This window comes from Xenopus tropicalis, chromosome 6 (genome assembly GCF_000004195.4).
Source record: "Xenopus tropicalis strain Nigerian chromosome 6, UCB_Xtro_10.0, whole genome shotgun sequence".
In the NCBI taxonomy this organism is placed as follows: Eukaryota; Metazoa; Chordata; class Amphibia; order Anura; family Pipidae; genus Xenopus; species Xenopus tropicalis.
This window is the reverse complement of record NC_030682.2, coordinates 2,480,456-2,499,979: the sequence shown is the minus strand read 5'-3', so window position 1 is coordinate 2,499,979 and position 19,524 is coordinate 2,480,456. Positions and strand designations below refer to the sequence as shown.

The 19,524-nt window shown below is 46.7% G+C and overlaps 1 protein-coding gene across 1 annotated transcript in view; it reads left to right on the top strand.

Moving 5' to 3' along the window:
- The window catches only part of sspo (SCO-spondin), a 96,885-nt gene that overhangs the window by 12,623 nt on the left and 64,738 nt on the right, over window positions 1-19,524 (top strand). The window contains exons 3-30 of the mRNA XM_031903910.1: window positions 2,360-2,569; window positions 3,082-3,164; window positions 3,301-3,471; window positions 3,870-4,114; window positions 5,265-5,367; window positions 7,055-7,213; window positions 7,698-7,783; window positions 8,562-8,690; window positions 9,253-9,415; window positions 10,032-10,272; window positions 10,888-11,026; window positions 11,283-11,409; window positions 11,552-11,724; window positions 11,823-12,044; window positions 12,208-12,373; window positions 12,609-12,858; window positions 13,838-14,018; window positions 14,148-14,242; window positions 14,403-14,659; window positions 14,743-14,877; window positions 15,127-15,329; window positions 15,948-16,075; window positions 16,334-16,443; window positions 16,814-16,963; window positions 17,183-17,276; window positions 17,959-18,353; window positions 18,691-18,921; window positions 19,180-19,368. Of these exons, the coding sequence (XP_031759770.1) occupies window positions 2,360-2,569; window positions 3,082-3,164; window positions 3,301-3,471; window positions 3,870-4,114; window positions 5,265-5,367; window positions 7,055-7,213; window positions 7,698-7,783; window positions 8,562-8,690; window positions 9,253-9,415; window positions 10,032-10,272; window positions 10,888-11,026; window positions 11,283-11,409; window positions 11,552-11,724; window positions 11,823-12,044; window positions 12,208-12,373; window positions 12,609-12,858; window positions 13,838-14,018; window positions 14,148-14,242; window positions 14,403-14,659; window positions 14,743-14,877; window positions 15,127-15,329; window positions 15,948-16,075; window positions 16,334-16,443; window positions 16,814-16,963; window positions 17,183-17,276; window positions 17,959-18,353; window positions 18,691-18,921; window positions 19,180-19,368 (4,835 nt within the window). The remainder of the gene's footprint in view (window positions 1-2,359; window positions 2,570-3,081; window positions 3,165-3,300; window positions 3,472-3,869; window positions 4,115-5,264; window positions 5,368-7,054; window positions 7,214-7,697; window positions 7,784-8,561; window positions 8,691-9,252; window positions 9,416-10,031; window positions 10,273-10,887; window positions 11,027-11,282; window positions 11,410-11,551; window positions 11,725-11,822; window positions 12,045-12,207; window positions 12,374-12,608; window positions 12,859-13,837; window positions 14,019-14,147; window positions 14,243-14,402; window positions 14,660-14,742; window positions 14,878-15,126; window positions 15,330-15,947; window positions 16,076-16,333; window positions 16,444-16,813; window positions 16,964-17,182; window positions 17,277-17,958; window positions 18,354-18,690; window positions 18,922-19,179; window positions 19,369-19,524) is intronic.

Here is a 19,524-nt window from a genome sequence, read left to right as displayed (position 1 = left end):
ATCATTGAGCCCCATCATAACTTCATCACTGAGCCTCATCACTAAACCCCATCACTGAGCCTCATCACTGAACCCCATCACTGAGCCTCATCACTCAACCCCATCACTGAGCCCCATCACTCAACCCCATCACTCAACCCCATCACTGAGCCCCATCATAACTTCATCACTGAGCCCCATCACTCAACCCCATCACTGAGCCCCATCACTCAACCCCATCACTGAGCCCCATCACTGAGCCCCATCACTCAACCCCATCACTGAGCCCCATCACTGAACCCCATCACTGAGCCCCATCACTGAGCCCCATCACTCAACCCCATCACTGAGCCCCATCACTCAACCCCATCACTGAGCCCCATCACTGAGCCCCATCACTCAACCCCATCACTCAACCCCATCACTGAGCCCCATCACTGAGCCCCATCACTCAACCCCATCACTGAGCCCCATCACTCAACCCCATCACTGAGCCCCATCACTCAACCCCATCACTGAGCCCCATCACTGAGCCCCATCACTGAGCCCCATCACTCAACCCCATCACTGAGCCCCATCACTGAGCCCCATCACTCAACCCCATCACTGAGCCCCATCACTGAGCCCCATCACTGAGCCCCATCACAACCCCATCACTGAGCCCCATCACAACCCCATCACTGAGCCCCATCACTGAGCCCCATCACTGAGCCCCATCACAACCCCATCACTGAGCCCCATCACTGAGCCCCATCACTGAGCCCCATCACTGAGCCCCATCACTCAACCCCATCACTGAGCCCCATCACTGAGCCCCATCACAACCCCATCACTGAGCCCCATCACTGAGCACCATCACAACCCCATCACTGAGCCCCATCACAGAGCCCCATCACAAACCCATCACTGAGCCCCATCACAGAGCCCCATCACAGAGCCCCATCACAACCCCATCACAGAGCCCCATCACTGAGCCCCATCACAGAGCCCCATCACAGAGCCCCATCACAACCCCATCACAGAGCCCCATCACTGAGCCCCATCAGAGCCCCATCACTGAGCCCCATCACTGAGCCCCATCAGAGCCCCATTACTGAGCCCCATCACAGAGCCCCATCACAGAGCCCCATCACAGAGCCCCATCACTCAACCCCATCACTGAGCCCCATCACAGAGCCCCATCACTGAGCCCCATCAGAGCCCCATCACTGAGCCCTATCAGAGCCCCATTACTGAGCCCCATAACCCTATCAATGAACCCTGTTACAACCCATCAAACTCTACAATAATTTAACCAATTTCCCCCAAATCATGCATGTCTATAACTCAAGGTGAGTGAGGGAAGAAGTCTCTAGAGCTCTCCTAACCCACAATCCAAACAAAGACAAGTCTACCAAAGCTCATTTATGTCTATCGAGCTCTTCCCCCACTCGACTTTAGTTATAGAGCTCTCCTAGCACTCAGTCTAAGCAACAAGACAACTCTCCTGAAGCTCATTCCTACAGACCTCTTCCCTTACTCAACTTGAGTTATAGAACTATCTCAGCAGTCAACCCTAATAACAAGACCACTCTCCCAAAGCGTGTCTAGGTCAATAGACATCTTGAGTTGTGTGATTCCCCCACCGTTCCTCCTGAATTTTATAACAGTTATCTTAATCAAAATGGACTCCAACCTACTTCCCTCACTCACATGGAGCTACCGCCCCCCCCCCCCCAGCACCTACAACTATAGAACATCCCCAGTGGTCAAATCAAATACCAGACCTCTTGCAAAGCTCACCCTGTGCTACAGATGTCTCCCCTCACTTCCCTTGAGTTACAGAACCCTCCCCCAATGGAAGAATGGACCTAATTCAGTAGAACTGAGCTGCAGGTTACTCCCTTCATTCTCCTGACTCATTAATAGAAGCCCCCAAAATCTAATTCTGAACTGGAAGCGCCTTCCCTCAATTTTATGGAATTTTCCCCAATATTAATCTGAATTATGTAATTGTTACCTTTCCTGGGTTATACAACTCTCCCCTCTTACTCATCTTGAAATATAGAAGTCCCCCATCCTACCTACCCTCACTAAACTTGTAGGGTTCTTTCTTTACTCAATACTTGACTCACTCTGTATGACTTCACTCACTCTGTATGACATCACTCACTCTGTATGACTTCACTCACTCTGTATGACTTCACTCACTCTGTATGACATCATTCACTCTGTATGACTTCACTCACTCTGTATGACATCACTCACTCTGTATGACTTCACTCACTCTGTATGACATCACTCACTCTGTATGACTTCACTCACTCTGTATGACATCACTCACTCTGTATGACTTCACTCACTCTGTATGACTGTCAGTGTCTCTGTTCTGCTCTTCCAGGCGCTGGTGTGAGCAGATGGTCCAAGTGACAGAAGAACAGGTGGTTTCCCCCCGGCGGGAGCAGGTGGTGCCCTGTTCCAATGTGTTTCAGTACAACCTAGAGGGTTGGCAGTTGGACCAGGAGCAGATGCGCCGGGAGTATGGTGGGGACGCAGGGATTGCCAGATATTACCTGGAGAGAGGAGCTGCCTCCATGTGCTTCATTTATAAGTAAGTCTTTTAGTAAGATGAGTGGCCTACACCTTGCATATGGGATTGGTCAGGGGTTTGGGGAGTGAACATATCATCAGCCACTGAGAGTAGGGGAGCGTGTGTTTCTATTCCCAGTTGTAATAAACAGTATATCTGGCACCAGTTAGGGAAGGGATCCCCAACCTTTTATACCTGCGGGCTACATTTACATGGAAAAAAGTGTTGGGGAGCAACAGAAGCATGGAAAAGGTTCCTGGGGTGCCAATAAGAAACTTGCCTCCTTATCAGAAATTCAACGATCCAAGGTGTTAGGGGGCAACATGTTCCCCCCCCCCGAGCCACTGGTTGGGGAACACTGAGTTAGGGGTATCAGGTGTACGGCTTGGCTCCAGGTAAATCCCCAACTGTCTTTGGAGGTATAAACTGGCCGTGATGGACATGGAGAAGGCAGGAATGCCCAGGTTCCATGACTTGATGCTTCCCAACTTGTAGACTTGATATAAACCTTCATTGTGTGTTCTCTTCCCCAGACCCCAGGACACGAGGGCAGTTGTGTCCAACAGGACCATAAGGGCATGCTGTGAGGGCTGGAGTGGAGCCCACTGCACAGAGGGTACGTTGGTTACAGCTTTATTGATACTGTTGGATGGAAATGACTCCACTACACTGACTCCCCGGGGGGTCGGAGAGGTCCCCCTTATACTCCCAGGCTGGGTTTGCTGACAATAGAACTGTCTTTATTCCCACAGGACAAGGCTTCCTGGGTCGTTGCTTCCCCAGCTGGAACTGCCAAGACTCTTTGCACCCACAAAATGTCTCTCTCATGAGCATGGAGGAGTGTTGCAGCCACCCCTGGGGCCACAGCTGGAAGAACATCACTTCTGATTTCTGTTTCAGCTGTTCCTATGTGTCCCCCACTGGTGAGCTTGCCCACTTACTGAGTTTCATCCATCCCAAGAAATATAGCCAGGACCAACCAAATGGATGACTTCTATGAGCCATATTTTCTGAGAAGCCTCTGTATAAACAAACTCACCCCTCCCCTCACCAGACTTTCATTTAAGAAGCAGATCACAATGAGCTTCTCCAGTTGGCTGCTGATTTGTATTGTACCTATTATAGAAAATAAGGCCCACTATGTACATTACAGTTTTACCTTTTCTTTATTGAGTGTCAAGGAAAGAAGATAAAAGTTCTGATAAAGTTCTGTGTATCGGTCCCATGTGATGAGACCTCAAAGATTAGTTATCATAAAACCAATGATATGATGCACCCATGATAAGTCTCTGAACCTTGTTGTGTCTTCTCCCCTGAGCAGTCGACCCGGCCTCCCCCTACCTGATGAGGCCGTACTTCTCCACCGCCTTGGTTGGGGTCTCCCCTCAGCAAAGAAGATTGTTCAGCACCTGCGTGACCTGGGGGGGTTTCCACTTCCGCACTTTTGATGGAAAACACTTTCACTTCCATGGAACCTGCACTTATACCCTGGCCTCCTCCTTGGACTCCACCTGGGCAGTTTATATCTCTGAGGAGCTCTGCCCACAGCCTGCCCAGTGCCCCAAGGTAACTGCCCAAACTGCCCTGTGTCCAAAGGTACCCCAATGTGTAACCTTGTTATGGGCTAAGGGGGCCCAGCCTGAAGGCCAGTTAGGGGGGGATTTGGGGTGAGTGCTTATTTGTGCCCTGGGTACCCCTGGAACTATAGCGGGGTGATTGTTACCCCAATGTTTCTATATATCTGTAACCTTGTTATGGGCTAAGGGGGCCCAGCCTGAAGGCCAGTTAGGGGGGGATTTGGGGTGAGTGCTTATTTGTGCCCTGGGTACCCCTGGAACTATAGCAGGGTGACTGTTACCCCAATGTTTCTATATATCTGTAACCTTGTTATGGGCTAAGGGGGCCCAGCCTGAAGGCCAGTTAGGGGGGGATTTGGGGTGAGTGCTTATTTGTGCCCTGGGTACCCCTGGAACTATAGTGGGGTGACTGTTACCCCAATGTTTCTATATATCTGTAACCTTGTTATGGGCTAAGGGGGCCCAGCCTGAAGGCCAGTTAGGGGGGGATTTGGGGTGAGTGCTTATTTGTGCCCTGGGTACCCCTGGAACTATAGCAGGGTGACTGTTACCCCAATGTTTCTATATATCTGTAACCTTGTTATGGGCTAAGGGGGCCCAGCCTGAAGGCCAGTTAGGGGGGGATTTGGGGTGAGTGCTTATTTGTGCCCTGGGTACCCCTGGAACTATAGCAGGGTGACTGTTACCCCAATGTTTCTATATATCTGTAACCTTGTTATGGGCTAAGGGGGCCCAGCCTGAAGGCCAGTTAGGGGGGGATTTGGGGTGAGTGCTTATTTGTGCCCTGGGTACCCCTGGAACTATAGCGGGGTGACTGTTACCCCAATGTTTCTATATATCTGTAACCTTGTTATGGGCTAAGGGGGCCCAGCCTGAAGGCCAGTTAGGGGGGGATTTAGGGTGAGTGCTTTGTACATGTTTTCAATATAGTTAGTGAGCCAAAACGTAATGTATAAAGGCCGGATGTCTAACAAAACAACCAGAACCCCAAGTTCCATCTTTGCATCTCTCTAACCTGCATTTATAGATAACATTTTTGGCTCAGTAATTATACTGATAACATGTTTTATTTTTAAGAGAGACTGTAAGTGCTGGAGGCTAGACAGTCACAGAGAGAGTGTTTGCTGCTTTATTCCCAGACTCTGGAGGTGACACTTGGCCTGGAGAGAGTCACAGTGAGGAGACGAGAGGTCTCAGTGAATGGAGTGACGGTACCAGAAGGAGTTCCACATCTGCAGAATGGTGAGCGCCACCTACTGGCACACCCATGTATCTGTCTTTAAAGGGACACTGCCACGAAAATGTCTGCCAGTCATGTGACCGGAACTGGTTTATATGGTGGAATTATATCTTAATAATGTCTTATCTACCTAATGATGATGTGTTGGATCCTCCATGTATGAGGAGCTGCTTTTTTGTCTACGCACAGATTGGGCAAAGTGCATTTTATTATTGAATTCATGGCCAATCACACAAGAGAACATAAATGTTAATATTATTAGGAAATAAAAGGATATAGAGAGACAACATTCTAAAAAAAAAAAAAGCTTCTCTCCTCCCCATGGTCTGGCAGAGGGTGGGGCTTGGGCACAACTGGTTATATATTAATATTAATCTCTATATGGCAAGAGAAAGACCACATTGTCTATGAAGATTCTCATTCATCCAGGCCATGATATACAGTATCTAGTAGAATTAAGTCTAAAACAACTGGACTTTTCTGAGTTTTTCTTGAAAACGTTTCACCACTCATCCGAGTGGCTTCTTCAGTTCAAATGACTGGTAGGGAATTCCCCGGTATTTAAACCCTTGATGGTAGTAGAGTCACAGACATCCAATCACAATGGTTCCATTGAACTTGTTCAGTTAGGTGTTAGCTGAAACTGACAGGTGTAGGAAGGTATGATCCAATCACAATGGTACCAAGATTCTCATTGATGAAGGTGTTAATCCTTCAAAGTACATGACTGGAAGTGTGAACTGTTGTGAAACTGCCGGGGTAAGGATGTCAACGCGCCATTGTATGTTGGTGACAAGCGGTGTCTCAGGCCCCCTCCTCTGTTCAGGGATGGTTTTTCCAGGCTCTTTCACACCTCTTTCAAACCATCTGTCCTCTCGGTCCAAAATATGCACGTTACTGTCCTCAAAAGAGTGACCTTTTTCTTTGAGATGTAGATAGACCGCTGAGTCTTGTCCTGAGGAGTTTGCCCGCCTATGTTGGGCCATTCTCTTACAGAGAGGTTGTTTTGTCTCCCCAATGTATAAGTCTGAGCACTCTTCACTACACTGGACAGCATAGACCACATTACTTTTCATGTGCTTGGGTGTTGGGTCTTTCGGGTGCACCAGCTTCTGTCTCAGGGTGTTGCTGGGTTTGAAAAACACAGGAATGCGATGTTTGTTGAAAATTCTCCTAAGTTTTTCTGATGTTCAAGCAACATATGGAATGACTATGTTGTTTCGCCTGCTGTGTTCCTCCCTTCTGTTTGTAGGTCTGGTCTTTCTGTTGGTCTTTGATTTGGACCACATTAAAAAGTTTGATGGAGCAAGAGCTCCCTCTAGTGACCTAACGTGTGTCAGCCCAGATAAATCCCTGCCCTACTTCCTGTCCATGGGGAAGAGAGCAGCCAAAGGGTGTGAATTAAGAGTTGCTGGATCTCTGCACCTATTCTGCTACTAGGAATGGAGAAAGATTGAATTTACTCAATGGGAGATTGATATGATTGACCTCCATGGACATGGTCATACAGATAACAGCTCCCATATTTCAGCTGCCAGATCTGCCCATACGTGGTTACCATATGTTAGTCATGTCTTCTGCTGGTAGGTGGCCCTATCTGTCAGTACAATACCTCAGCCCATTCCTTGCCATGCCCTACCATATATATGTCCTCTCTCAATGCCATTCCCCACCCACCTTCTTCCTCAGGGATCAACATCCTCTGGCTCGGGGACTTTCTCTTCATAGAGAGCGGCCTGGGGGTGCGAGTGAAGTTCGATGGAAGAAACAACGTCTATGTGACTGTGACATTAGACCAAAGAGGCCGAACAAGGGGACTTTGCGGTGTCTACAATGAAGATCCTCAAGGTATTTGCTTCTGATTCAATTGATCCTCAAGGTATTTGGTTTTGATTCAATTGATCCTCAAGGTAATTGGTTCTGATTCAATTGATCCTCAAGGTATTTGGTTCTGATTCAATTGATCCTCAAGGTAATTGGTTCTGATTCAATTGATCCTCAAGGTATTTGGTTCTGATTCAATTGACCCTCAAGGTATTTGCTTCTGATTCAATTGATCCTCAAGATATTTGCTTCTGATCCAACTGGTACAGATCACATTTTGTGAACCCGATTTGTATTATTTTTGGTCAAGGAGAAGGCAGACAACAATTTAGCCACCAAGGGGTAAATGAATTCCTGAACTCCAGTCAATGGATTCTTCTTTGATTCAAGTCAACCATCTGACTCCAACACCACCAAGTCCCAAATCTCTCAGTCCCCACCAACCAATGAGAGAGCCTTTACCAAAGACTAAATCTCCATGACTGATCCACTTCCCTTCTGATTCCAGATGACTTTACCGAAGTCGGTGGAAACGTCTCTCCCCACGCCGCTGGGTTTGCAAATTCTTGGAGAATTCAAGATTCCAACACTCAGGTGAGAACCAATTCCTTCTGCCAATTTCAGTTTCACTATCCCAAATATCATATTGCATTCTATTGTTTTTAAAGGAAACATAAACCCTCAAATTGTAGAAAAAATGCTCTTCTAAACACTTTTGCCATTTACATTCATTTTTTTCTGTCTGCCAATATCTTAACTCTAAAACAACAGCGCCACCTATTGCTCATTTCACTAACTGCCTACAGTTGGAAGAGAACTGGAAAAGTCTTGTGGATGTTGTTCTCCTTAGAAGTGACCATAGAAACACTGGGTGACTCTTCTCTTGCCAATGACCAGCAGGGGGCAATCTTCTCTCAAATTCATTATATCAGTGCTGAAACGAGCAAGAAATTGGAGAGTTGTTTTGAGCAATTTTACATCAGTTTGTTTCAAGGGTTTATATTTCATGAAAAATTAGGCAGAAAATGGTGCCCTTTGATAACAATGAAGCCGTAGTGATGGGGTTCGTTGAACTGTACAATTGCTGCTACAGATTATAGTAAATCGAAAGCAGCTCAGTTATTTCAGTGACACATTCATACCTTGCACTTGTACCATGAGTTCGGTAAAGAAGAATAATCATAAAAAGTTCCATGACTTAAGTTCTGCAGTACATTGTGTTGGTACCTGCACCACAGAGCTTACATTCTAATTACTGGTAATGCAAATTCAGTGAGGTCAAGTGGCCCAATACCACCCCCGGTGCACAGTTAGACTTAGGCTGATCTTTGAGAGCCTCTTAGTGATACACATGGTGCTTGTCCTTGCGTAGGGAACTTGTGAGGATGCAGCGGAGACCGGACACAGCTGTGATGTTCCTGGACGTGAAGCCATCAGAGGAGAAGCTGAAACCATCTGTAGGAAGCTCCTCAGTTCCCCCTTCACCCAGTGCCATCCCAAGGTAATGCCCTTCCATGCTTCTTCACTCGTAGCCACCCCATGCTAATTTGCCCTTCCATGCCATCTTCACACAGTGTTACACCAAGGTAATGCCCTTCCATGCTTCTTCACTCGTAGCCACCCCATGCTAATTTGCCCTTCCATGCCATCTTCACACAGTGTTACACCAAGGTAATGCCCTTCCATGCTTCTTCACTCGTAGCCACCCCATGCTAATTTGCCCTTCCATGCCATCTTCACCCAGTGTTACACCAAGGTAATGCCCTTCCATACTTCTTCACTCATAGTTTCTCCATGCTAATTTACCATTTCATGCCATCTTCACCCAGTGTTACACCAAGGTAATGCCCTTCCATACTTCTTCACTCATAGTTTCTCCATGCTAATTTACCATTTCATGCCATCTTCACCCAGTGTTACACCAAGGTAATGCCCTTCCATGCTTCTTCACTCATAGTTTCTCCATGCTAATTTACCATTTCATGCCATCTTCACGCTGTGCCACCCCAAGGGCTCACCTGGCTAAACCCACTATCTGCTTTCTCTGCCTTTTCTCTTCCCAGGTGGACCCCAGTGGATACTATGAGACCTGTATGTACACCTACTGCCAGCACTCTGGGGGTGCCAGTGACAGGGCTGGCGCTGTGTGTGAGACGTTCACCAGCTATGCCAGGGAATGTGCCCAGCAGAAGATCATCATAGACTGGCGCAGAGCTGGATTTTGTGGTAAATGACCATTTAGAACTAACAGTCACAAATCACTTGTTACACCCCTAGTGCTCTTGCACTTGTGCCAGGGGTATTAGCAAAGTAAAGGGTAAGCCCATAAAACGGGATCCATATCAAATACCCACATTTGGATCCCACACCAAAATTAATCCAATCTCCCCCAGTACTTAAGTAGGTACAGAACCTCAGGGTTGTACTGATCTCCCAGAGGACCCCAACCAAGGAGAAACTTCCATTAACCCTGTCTCCCCCCTATATAACAGCTTCAACATTTAGCATTATCTGCATCTAAATGTAAAAGTTGGACCTGGAGGACCCTGGAAACCCATTTAACAATTTGATTCTGAGTTCTGAGTCTTTGTATTTCCTTCTCCTGGGCTCTCTCTCTTTCCCTGGTTCTGACAGGAACCCCCTTTGATTAACTGAATCCCCCTTCCAGTATTTAACCAGGTACAGAACTCTGTACTTCCTGCTCTTGGGCTGTTCTCTTCCCCATGGTGAGGGAGTACCCAGCTCTGATTCTTAGTTCTTTCTATTGCTTGAAAGACAAACTGTCCCAGTATCATATATAGTCACTATTATCACTGCTAATCATGGCCCTTGGTCCTTATAGAGAAGAAATGCCCAAATGGAAAAGAGTACTCGGACTGCATGTCATCCTGTCCGGCCAGTTGTGCAGCTGTTGGGAGCTATGAAGATGGACAGTGTCGGGACGAGTGTGTGAGTGGCTGTGAGTGCCCAGCGGGGCTGTACCTTGAGCAAGGGGTATGTGTGAAAGAGGAAGAGTGTCCATGTTTTCATCGCCGGCAGAGATACTCTCCAGGAGACACCATCAAGCAGAGGTGTAACCAATGGTAAGAAGGTTCTCTGCTCAACAGGTCTGTCTTAAGTGGTTGTAAGGCCTGGGACAAAATACACTTGGGGAAGGGGGGATCATAATTTATATAAAGTTGGACTGTCCATCATGTGAACCTTCAGCTCTTGATGGAAAAACAACTCAAAGACTTTGATGTTCTCTCTGAAGATGGCACGGTAGTGGTATTTCAGATTAAACAGTGACGTACTAAGAGTATTGTTAATGGAAACACTTGTCCCATGACAATATGGTCTTAGTCCTGTGCTCTGTTGCACTCACTATTTTCTCATTATTGGACAATACAGCCACACTCCCAAGACCTTGGGTGACCAATGTAACATTATAAATGTTATTGTTAGTCCGGTGAAGTCCCTACCATCCTGTATCACCATTACAATCATGGTCTCAGCCATTATGTGCCATTTTGTTGCCTAGTTCCAGTCTAAGGCAGGACCCAACATGGCCCAGTCTTGACTTGGGAATCAAACTAGGCGTTGATGGCCCCAATACACTTCTACATATCTAAGAACATCTCTAGAACCCATGAAGAAGAGGAACCATAAAGTGAAGCCCCAGAGCAACAACAGTCGTGTTATTTTACCTTTCATTTCAGTGTGTGCCGGGGTGGCCGCTGGCATTGCACCCAGGATAAATGTGCGGCTCAGTGCTCGGTGGTGGGAGACCCTCACTATGTGACCTTTGACCGCAAGAGATATTCTTTCCATGGAACGTGTGACTACATCTTGGTGCAGGTATATCCTGATGTTTTACCCTTATAATTCTAACTCCCTGTATACTTGATTCAATGTGTTTCACTTATGGGGAACCCCATTTAATAATATGTTGACCTGTTTGAAAATCCTGCCCACTAAACGTAACAGAAATAAAGGATATACTCGTTTTACAAACAAGAATTTTTAAAAAAGTTCCTTTCTACTCACCCTACTCACCCTTTTGCCTGTACAATATACCTGTGCCTCCTGATTGCCCTTTCTGTGCCCTCACTAGGACTATGTGGATGGGAAGCTCCTCATCACTGCTGAGAATGTGGCTTGTGGCAGCAAAGGGTCAGTCAGCTGCCTGCGAGCCATTACTGTGACTGCCCACAAGACCTCCATAAGACTCAGCACCAAAGGTACTTTGTGTTACATCATGGTGGCACCTTACAACTGCCAGGCTCAACTGCTCATAGGATTATATGGAACCTGGTGACTGAGAACATTGCAGATAAGCAAAAGTTATAATCTAAACAATGCATGACCTCCTTTGTTTTACAGGTGATTACACAGTAAATGGGCGAGAAGTGACCCTTCCCTTCCTCAGCCCCGACCTGTCTGTAAGGTGGGTCTCCTCCTCCTTCCTTCTCCTTCAGACGTTTGGAGCTTACGTTTTGTGGAGCTTGGAGTTTCCTGCAGCCCACATCACCCTGCAGCCAGTATTCTCCAACAAGGTAATCTGCAAAATTAATTGTATTTATTTAATGAGGAAGGCGTCTGATGCTAGTGCCAACAGGACTGGTTGATCCACACTTCCTAATGTCTCTTCCAGGTGAGAGGATTATGTGGAACGTTCAACTGGAACCAAAACGATGACTTCACCACCCCTGAGGGGGATATTGAGACCAGCAGCTTCTCCTTTGCCAACAAGTTCAAAGTGTCTGCTGAGTGCCCAGATGTGGGACCTTTTACATTTGACCCGTGTGGGACATACGCACAGAGAAGGGAGTTTGCTGAGGAGGCCTGTGCAGTCATTCTCAGTCCTGTGTTCCAGGTATCACTAGAAGATGTGCAAGTTGAACGTTCCATTCCTACTTTAAACATTCATACGTTGTCAATTCAGAAATGTCTATAGGTCCAAAGAAGAACATAGATTTACATATCATATCTAGAAAGTTTGACCTTGGTCTTTTTGTCTTCCTGTGCCTTTCCACTAGGCTTGCCATGATTTGGTTGAATGGGAGCCATTCCACCAACTCTGTCTGTACGATGTGTGTGGCTGTGCCCCCAATAAGAACTGCCTGTGCAGCGCTGTATCTGCCTATGCTAGGCAATGCGCCCAGGAAGGAGCCATCATGTCCTGGAGGAACCAGACGTTCTGTCGTAAGTCAGATATCGACTTATCATCTCACTCTGGCTCATTCAACTAGAATGTTCTCCACCATGGGTGAAGTGGAAATAGCTACAAATTTTGCTATGAGGTTTCTGATAAAAAGTTGCTCCACCGTTCTTATCCCTTCCTCAAGTTGAATGAATCCAACCCAAAGAACATGAGTACTCTATCTATATTACTTGGAATGAAATACCCTTTTCAATGCCAATGTCTCCTCTTCTGTAGCGGTTCAGTGCACGGGGGGGCAGATGTACATGGAGTGCACTCCCCCCTGCAGGAAGACATGCGCCGACCTCCGAATGGCAGGGACTGGGTCATGCCAGGAGCTGGAAGGTTGTGTGGCTGGATGCAATTGCCCGGAAGGGTTGGTTCTAGATGAAAGCGGACAGTGTGTGCCACCCAACATGTGCCAGTGCCATCACGGTGCTGAGACCCATCAGCCTGGCAGCAAAATCCAGCAGAACTGCAAGAGTTGGTAGGTTCTCATCAATATATTGTGCATAACTGAAAAATGGTGCATCTGTCTGCAGGTCCTTTGAATATAGCCAAGCCCTTACAACTCCTTTCTTCATGAGTAGATGACACTGTAGGTGCATCAACTTAGATCAGACTGATTTGGTTTTGATCTCTGATCCTGGTGGATCTGGTACTAGACTGATCAAACATTGTTCCTAAACTACTGGCTCACAGACTCCTCCATCATCTCTGGACTTTGTGGTAGGAGATGTCTGATGAAATCACCCTATGACCTGTTTCTCCTACACCACAGGATAGGTTGATTTCATTGAATATTTCTACCACAGAACTTCTCCAGAGCCAGATGAACATTGGTATGTATGCGGAGTGGACTATTTCAGGTATCCAAATCTTCCCAAAACTATAGCAATGTAAGGGTGGATATCTTTCAATATACTCATTTCAAAGCAACACAACAGCCCAGTCCATTGTAGGCTTTCATAGCCGAGCTCAGACTCAGCATCTCTATATATCAATACCTTCAACATTTGGCCATGTAGTTTTTGCAGAAGAACAACCAAAACTGGAGTTGGCGGACTGCTAATTGGGCAACTCTAAGACAGTCAGTTGTGATGTCTAATGTTCAAATTTCCAACTTCCATGAAAACCAATGACATGAGCAGACGAGAAAATGTTCCTGTTATGATGGTTGATAAACAGGGGTCATAATATCTTTCTAGTACTCTCCATCTGCTGAGTATAAAAGTATTAATGTATAGTAGACATTATGGAAAGATCATGAATGCCTCTACCACCCCCTAAATATCCTGTGTTTACCCCACAGAAGGTTGCATTGTATCAGACATGAGAGTAGTGATAGCATGGCTAACTGGACAAAAAATGTTCATCGGATCTGGCCGGGGGCAATTGAATAATATAACTACTATAAAATGGCCACAAGTTCCACTTCATCACCTCCTTCTTGTGTATCTTTCCAGTGTTTGTGAGAATGGTGTGTGGAACTGCACTGGCTCAAGTTGCCCTGAAGCAGCCTACTGCCCTGGGAACATGGTCTATTCTCCTGGGTCCTGTCTGCTCACCTGTGATAGCCTGGAGAGGAATGGGACATGTTCAGACACCCTGGATGGATGTGTGTGCCCAGAGGGAACTGCACTTTTGGTAAGTATGGGTTCCCCATCTATTAACATTTGCCCTCGGGCAGGTGTGTGGGACATATCAAAAAGAACCTTCTTTGCTTTTTTGTTGAGTTTAAAAAAAGTTGAGAATTTCTTCTTTATTCCTCTCCAGAAGGATAGTTGTGTTCTTCCAGAAGACTGCCCCTGCCATCACCATGGAAAGCTCTACCACCCCAATGACACCATTGTGAAAGACTGCAATACCTGGTATGGTCACCATAAGACCTATTGACATGCAACCTGCTAATAAAACCTTATGTAACTTATCTATACACCTTATGTGACCTGATGATATAATCCAAGTGATCTACAGAAGTAACTACCAACATACCTCCAACTGACATTATTAATGCTCCTCTGTCCATAGTGTGTGCAAGAACAGGCACTGGTCATGCACTGACCTCCAATGTAGTGGAGTCTGCACAGCTACCGGGGACCCTCACTATGTCACCTTTGATGGACGTTCATTCACCTTCCTGGGGGACTGCCAGTATGTGTTGGCACGGGAGAATGGTGGCCTCTTCACTGTCACAGCCGAGAACGTCCCCTGCGGTACCAGTGGAATCACCTGCACCAAGTCTGTGGTGGTGATGATTGGTAACATGATCGTCCATATGCTGAGAGGCAAGTGGGACTTCAGAATAGATATGGCCTAATATTGATGGGTCAAGCAATTAAATCTGATCTCTAATTATCTCTCTCTCCAGGCAAAGAAGTGACAATAAATGGAATCTCTGTGAGACCTCCCAAAATCTACAGTGGGAATGGGATTACTCTGGAACGGGCCGGTCTGTTCACCATGTTCATCTCCCAGATGGGACTGACTGTACTGTGGGATGGAGGTAGGAATCCTTTCTTGAACTTTGCCCAATTAGATGAAGAGATGCACTGCCCAAGTCACCAATCCCTTATTTTTATTGAGATTTAAGAGATTGTAGAGTAAACATAAATGCATAAGCCATCCCCAGTGCACCCATTGGCACTCACTAGGCTTTCCTCACCTATGGACCCAAATATTGTTTCTTACAACAGGCCTAGGAATGCAAGGCTTTGCCCCCTCCTATCCTCTGTTTATCTTCTTTTTTCCCCAGGAACCCGTGTGTATGTGAAGCTGGACCCAGCTTTCCGGGGTCGTGTTAGTGGGTTGTGTGGGAACTTTGATGGGGACACAGAGAATGACTTCACCAGTCGTCAGGGGATTGTAGAACCCACAGCAGATCTGTTTGGGAACAGCTGGAGAATGAGCCTCATGTGCCCAGAGGTTAATGCTGATGACTTTGAGCATCCATGCACGGTAAATGCACAGAGACCTCTAAATCCCAAATAAAATGCATTAAACTGAGTTTGCCTCTTACTTTCAGCTCCTTGGTTGGTTCAGGAATAGTCATGGTTTTAAAAAAGTTACTTCTTATTAAGACTAAATATGGAAAACTTGTGCCAAAAGAAAAAGTCAAAAACCTCGAATTTGTGAAGTTACAAACTTGAAAAAGCTCAAAAATCAGATTGAAATAAGTAATTGAAAATACGGCTTGATTTTGCCTAGTACAACTCCAGTTGACTTCTCCATAAACTCACAAGCTTTGAGATGCCATTTACATTCAAGTTTTGCGGGTTTTTGCCCTTCATAAATGTCAGACATTTAAGTTCTTGAACCATAATTGGGTTTAGCTCAAAAACAATTCAAACATTGATAAACTGCCCCCTAAGAGTGAAGGTAGATATCAAACCATAGAGGTGATTCTTGGCTTTGATGTAACGGTCCTTGTTAGTCAACCCAAGACACAGTTAAACAGAAGGCTGCAGGTATCTGAGGTGCTTCAGGCCAGTCCCTCTTGGTCAATTCAAGCTCAGTGCCAGGTGAATAATCACTTCATGACCAATATTGATAATACCAAAAGCCATTCCATTGCAGGAGAACAGCCACCGTGTGACCTGGGCCAGAAAGAAGTGTGGGGTGCTCCTTCAGTCTCTATTTGCAGCCTGTCACCAAGAGGTCCCTTGCCAGCAGTACTATGACTGGTGCGTCTATGACACCTGTGGGTAAGTACATCGGCCTATTCCTTCCCTATCAGCAATCCCAGCACCAAACCATCTCTTCCAATGATCTGTATCTCTCAATCAATAGAACAGTTACACAAAAGCTTCCTCTCTAGTTCTTATACTCACTTGCAACCCCCTATCCCAGTTCTACATATCACTGAGCCCCTTCAACATCAGCACCAAGGCAGTTTAGCAACAAATACAAATAATGTTCACAAAAATCTTCTGAGCTGACAACCAGATACTTTCTCCCTGTAGATGTGACTCAGGAGGTGACTGCGAGTGTCTCTGTACCGCCATCGCCACCTACGCGGAGCAGTGCAACCAGCGCGGTGTGTACATCCGATGGAGGACGCAAGACTTGTGCCGTAAGTGTTGGCCCCATCTGCCTTTTAAGTTTTGGCCCCATCTGCCCTAGGCCAAGGGATGAAGCAGAGAGTAAGAATTTACCCAGCTTGTATGGGTAGTAGATGTCTTCAGATGCCCCTATAGTTGTATATGAATATGATACCCTGGAGACAGGTAAGTTAATACGTTCATAGCTAAATATATGAGATTTGAAACGTAGACCTACTGTTTGTCTATATCTCTCGAAGATTCCCTTCATTCCCTGTGCCCAGGTCTGTAGAATGTCCAGAAATGGTGCCAAGTAGGAAGAATAACAGTCCATAGTTGATATTCCTTGAGTGTCGGAGGTATAGTCCTGTATTTAGCAAGGTTCTCTGCCCCTCTCCCCAGCCATGCAATGCGATAACGGAATGGTGTATGAAGCCTGCGGACCTGCCTGCCCTCAGACCTGCAAGAACTTGGGACTGGCCCCTGATCCCCACTGCAACTCCTTGTCCTGCGTGGAGGGGTGTTTCTGCCCGGCTGGGAAGGTCCTACATGGTAAGATGCAATGTGGTGGCTCCAGGTCTTTCCTACAGTACAATACGGTGCCTTGTGAGCAATATTGTATCATTTCCCCCATGTTTGTGCCCCTCACCAGCCAATGGATCATTGTGTTTCATGACCAAGTCTTTGTGCTTATATTGGTGTGACCTCAGTAATGTGATTGTAAATAGTTGTCTGTCTACAAATGACTGTGTGATTCTTCCCTACCCCTAGAGGGGCGCTGTCTGGATCCGTCTGATTGCCCGTGCTACTGGGGTGGCATGCCGTTCCCAACTGGAGCTGCAATCAAGCATGGCTGCAAGAACTGGTATGTGGCAAATGCACTCATGGCAGGAACTGCCCCAGACATACTTATGAATTGCCCTGTGGCCACAGAGAAAAGGGAACTCAAATTATGTCTCAAATCAATGGGTTTCTCCCAGATTTTCCTTCGTTTTAATGTACAAATATTCCTTACTTGTGCTGGTTAAAATTAGTTGATAACTGATAAGTGTATCTGGTTCCTGACAAGGCCAAAGCCTTCAGCTAAACCATCCCATCTGTGGAGGGTCTCAACCTGGGTCTTTCTGCCATAGTAACTTCATATTCTCTGCGGACTAGACTGAAAGCCTAAACATGGCTGCCCCACCGTGACATTTTGCATAGTAAAATACCCAAGTCCCAAGAGTCTGTTGCTCCATGTAGCTTGTTGGGTTGACCTCCTTGAGACTAACACATAAGATGCGACACACTGACTATCAGCTGCAATTGGTGCAGGAGCCCAAGACCCTGGCCCTTGACTATTGCCCCTTCCCTATTCAGTTACATGTCAGAAGGATAATCTTCTGCAGTTTCTGAAGGAGAAACATATGGGTATGGACAAGAGTGACCTGTTAAACACACATTGAAGGGGCTCAGTGATAACATTAAAATCATGAGAATACTTTATTGCCTTGCATAGGAACACAAAGAATGTCTCATCCCCTTCACTAACTCTTCTCTTCCCAAAGCACCTGTGAAGCGGGCAAATGGCAGTGCCCAACAGAACCCTGCTCCTCCCCCTCTCACTGTGCCGACAATGAGTTTGCCTGCCACCTGAGTGAGCGCTGTGTGCCCAACGCCTGGGTCTGTGACAATGAGGATGACTGTGGAGATGGATCAGATGAGATCTGCCTACTGACCTGTGCCCCCCATGAACACCGCTGTGCCAATGGTCAGTGTGTGCCCCTTGCCCATCGATGTGATGGCAAAGCAGATTGTGTGGACCACTCAGATGAGTGGAGTTGTCCGGCACCATCCTGTGGTAGCAATGAGTTCCGCTGCTCCAATGGGCGCTGCATTCCCATAGCTCATGTTTGTGACGGGGAACTGGACTGTGGCTTTGGAGATGACTCTGATGAATCAAGTGAGTTGATTAATGGATCAGTCTCAATGGAATCTAAGGAAGGTGAATGTGAGATGAGTGAGATGAGTGAAGCAAATGTTGGAGATTCCATACTAAGACAACTGAGTGCAGCAAAGGTCTTACTACGACAACTCAGTGTAGGGTAGGGGTGATACACTTGGGCAAAAGAGTAGGGTAGGTCAACCCAAGACATGTGGGAATAGGAGGTATCATAAAAGGTTGATAGCAAAGGCCACATGTGAGGGGTTGGAGGCCATAATAAGGGTGAATGGTCATAATGTGAGTGAGGCTACCCAGTGGCCACCTTTGTTGCCTACACTGTTCTTTTCTTACCCAGACTGTTCCTCCGAGTGCAGTTCTACCCACTTTCGCTGCTCCAGGGGTAGGTGTGTGCCCTACATACACCACTGCGATGGGCATGACGACTGTGGGGATTTCAGTGATGAGAGAGGATGCTACTGCGATGTTGGCGAGTTCCAGTGTCCCGATGGGCTCTGCATACCCAGGGAGAAACTGTGTGATGGGGAAAAGGACTGCCCCCGAGGAACCGACGAGCTGCTCTGCACAGGTAACATCGGAATCAGGGCCTACTGGGTCTTTGGCTATACAGTTAAAAGGCTCTGCCACGGGGGCTGACTGTGAGGCTACAGTTGGACTTCTCTCCTATCCATCCTTCTTCATGCCATTTAAGAAGCAGCTGGTGCCTAAGGCCAGTGAGCTTATCCCGTACTAAGCACATTGGACTTGAACTTTAAAGACCAAGGAAGCAATAAAAATAATCTTATAGAAGACACGCAAAGATCAGCAGATGATTATTTATTCCTAGGGGCAGGAACCTGTTCTGAAGGCCGCTGGGCATGTGGAGATGGCTTGTGTATTGGGAGAGACAAGCTGTGTGATGGGGAACCTGACTGCGGTGATGGTTCAGATGAGCTTCAAGCTCAGTGTGCGACGGCTGTGCCTCAACCTGGTGGTTCAGTTGGTAGTGACTCCACAGAGGCCACAGGCCCCACTGGTAAGGACTGAACCAAAGATATGGTTCCAACTCAGGAAACCTTTGCTTAGATGGCCAAATGCTTTACGTGAAGTTTCAACTACTGTTTCTCCAGACTTCTCCTCCTCAGTTCCATCTGAATCCAACTAACCTGCCTGTATTTGAACTGTGTGAGGA